General features: G+C 57.9%; 1 protein-coding gene across 1 annotated transcript in view; it reads right to left on the minus strand.

The window, feature by feature from the left end:
• Positions 1 to 257: 257 nt before the first annotated feature.
• LOC103625369 (gastricsin-like) overlaps positions 258 to 1782 on the minus strand; it is a 3962-nt gene continuing 2437 nt past the window's right edge. The window contains 3 exon segments of the mRNA XM_017727153.1: positions 258 to 1210; positions 1376 to 1474; positions 1710 to 1782. The exon segment at positions 1710 to 1782 is cut by the window's right edge and continues 12 nt beyond it. Coding sequence (XP_017582642.1) covers positions 1058 to 1210; positions 1376 to 1474; positions 1710 to 1782 — 325 coding nt within the window. The 3' untranslated portion in view covers positions 258 to 1057.

The following is a 1782-nucleotide window of genomic DNA, read 5'->3' on the forward strand; positions in this document are numbered from 1 at the left end:
CTCCAGGATTTTCCCGCTCCTTGCACCAGGATTGTGCAGCCGGTTGTGGCCGTGGAGGATGAGCAGTGACCTGCAAGGAGCTGCTCGAGGCACGGGGGGCTTTGCCCCCTCCCTATGGGACCCTCGGGGTCCGGGGGGTGCCAGGGAAGCTGTGCCAGGAGATTTGGGATGAGATGAATGGGGAACAGGCGGCTGCAGCAGGAGGGGGCGGTGGGGACCCTGGCCAGCTGCAGACAGGGCACTCCATGGCACCTCGAGTCCCCAGGTGACCCTGCCACCTCCTGCCTGTGGCCACAGGATGGGGTTTTGGTGGCCAGGATCATCCTGCTGGCAGATTTGGCTGGAAACAGCAGGTTTTTGGGGTGGTCACGTGCCACGGGCAATGTCCTGCATCTCCTGAGCATCACCCACACTGAACAGCCTCTGGTCATCCCTGGGCACCCTGCACTGTCCCAATCCATCTGACACCACATCCAGCAGCTCCTCTTGGGAGCATCCACACATCCCAAGCCTCGGGCACCTCAAATCCCTCCTCCCCGCCCTCCTTGGAGGCTGCAGCCATGAGTTTTAGCCCTGGAGAACAAACCCAGGGTGTTTTCCTCAGCTGGAGCGTCTTTGCACGACACTTTAATCCCCGATTTAATCCCTGATTTATTTGCAAATACATGTGGGCAAGTCCCCCTTGGAAAAAAAAAAAATCCCAAGGAACCTGGAGCTGTTCAGCAGCTCCTCGTTCCACACATCCAGCTCCAAACTGGCTCCCGAAGCCTCCAGCCAGGGCTCAGCCCTGGAATCCTCAACCTGAGCACAGCCTGAAATTCTCCCACTCATCCCGGTTTCCCAGCAAGCTCCAGCAGGGATCTGGCTCCCATTAAAAATAAAAATAAAAGCCCCCAAATTTGTCATTGCCGCAATCCAGAAGCTCAGTCAGTGCCTGGAAGCCTCGAGCGCGAGTTGGGTTCACACTCCTTTATCCACAACTCATCAGCATGCCCGGATCCCAGGAGGAGAAGGTGTTCCAAGGGATAAAATCCCCCGTGGATGATGCTCAGCACCCCTAAGCTGCCGTGGCAAAGCCCACTCTGTTGTTGGCCGTGTCGAAGATGGAATAATACTGCCGGAGGAAGAGATTCCCGAGGATCCAGAGGGGCTGGCCGCTGGCAGAGGACACGTAGGTGCTCTCCACCCCCACGGTGCAAATGCTGTCATTCTGGGGGGAAAAAGAGCCAATTCCAGCACAGTTCCCGACCCAATTCCCTCCCCACGGCCACAGGCAGGCAGAGGAATCTCCGTGAAATGCGGTGTTGGGAAGAAACTCTGATTTTCTCCTGGGCAGAACTGGAAATTCCCACTGGGATGAGGAAATCCCACCTACCTGTAGGACGTAGGCAGCGGGAGGCAGCGGTAACCAGGCTCCACCGATGGCAAAGTAGAGGGTGGGCATTTCTGGGACAGAGCTGCAGTCAACCAGGAACTGCAGGAGAGGCAGAAAGGGGTCAGGACACCCAGGACTGGCACTGGCCATTGTCCAGTGGTCACCACAGCCACGCTCCCGAAGGGTCAGCACAGCTCTGACAGTGCCAGACCCGCATTTACCGAATTATTCCATTTTTACCCCACAGCAGGGCTGTTCCAGGTGGGATATTTTGCTCCTTTGGGGATTCTGGGACACTTCACAGCTCAGCACCATCCCCATCCTGCCCACCTACCCCGTAATCGCTCTGCTCTGCGCCCAGAGCCTGCAGCAGGGCTGGCAGGAACTGCCCTGGGATGGGCAGCAGG

Source organism: Corvus brachyrhynchos, unplaced genomic scaffold (assembly GCF_000691975.1).
Source record: "Corvus brachyrhynchos isolate BGI_N302 unplaced genomic scaffold, ASM69197v1 scaffold72, whole genome shotgun sequence".
Lineage (NCBI taxonomy): Eukaryota > Metazoa > Chordata > Aves > Passeriformes > Corvidae > Corvus > Corvus brachyrhynchos.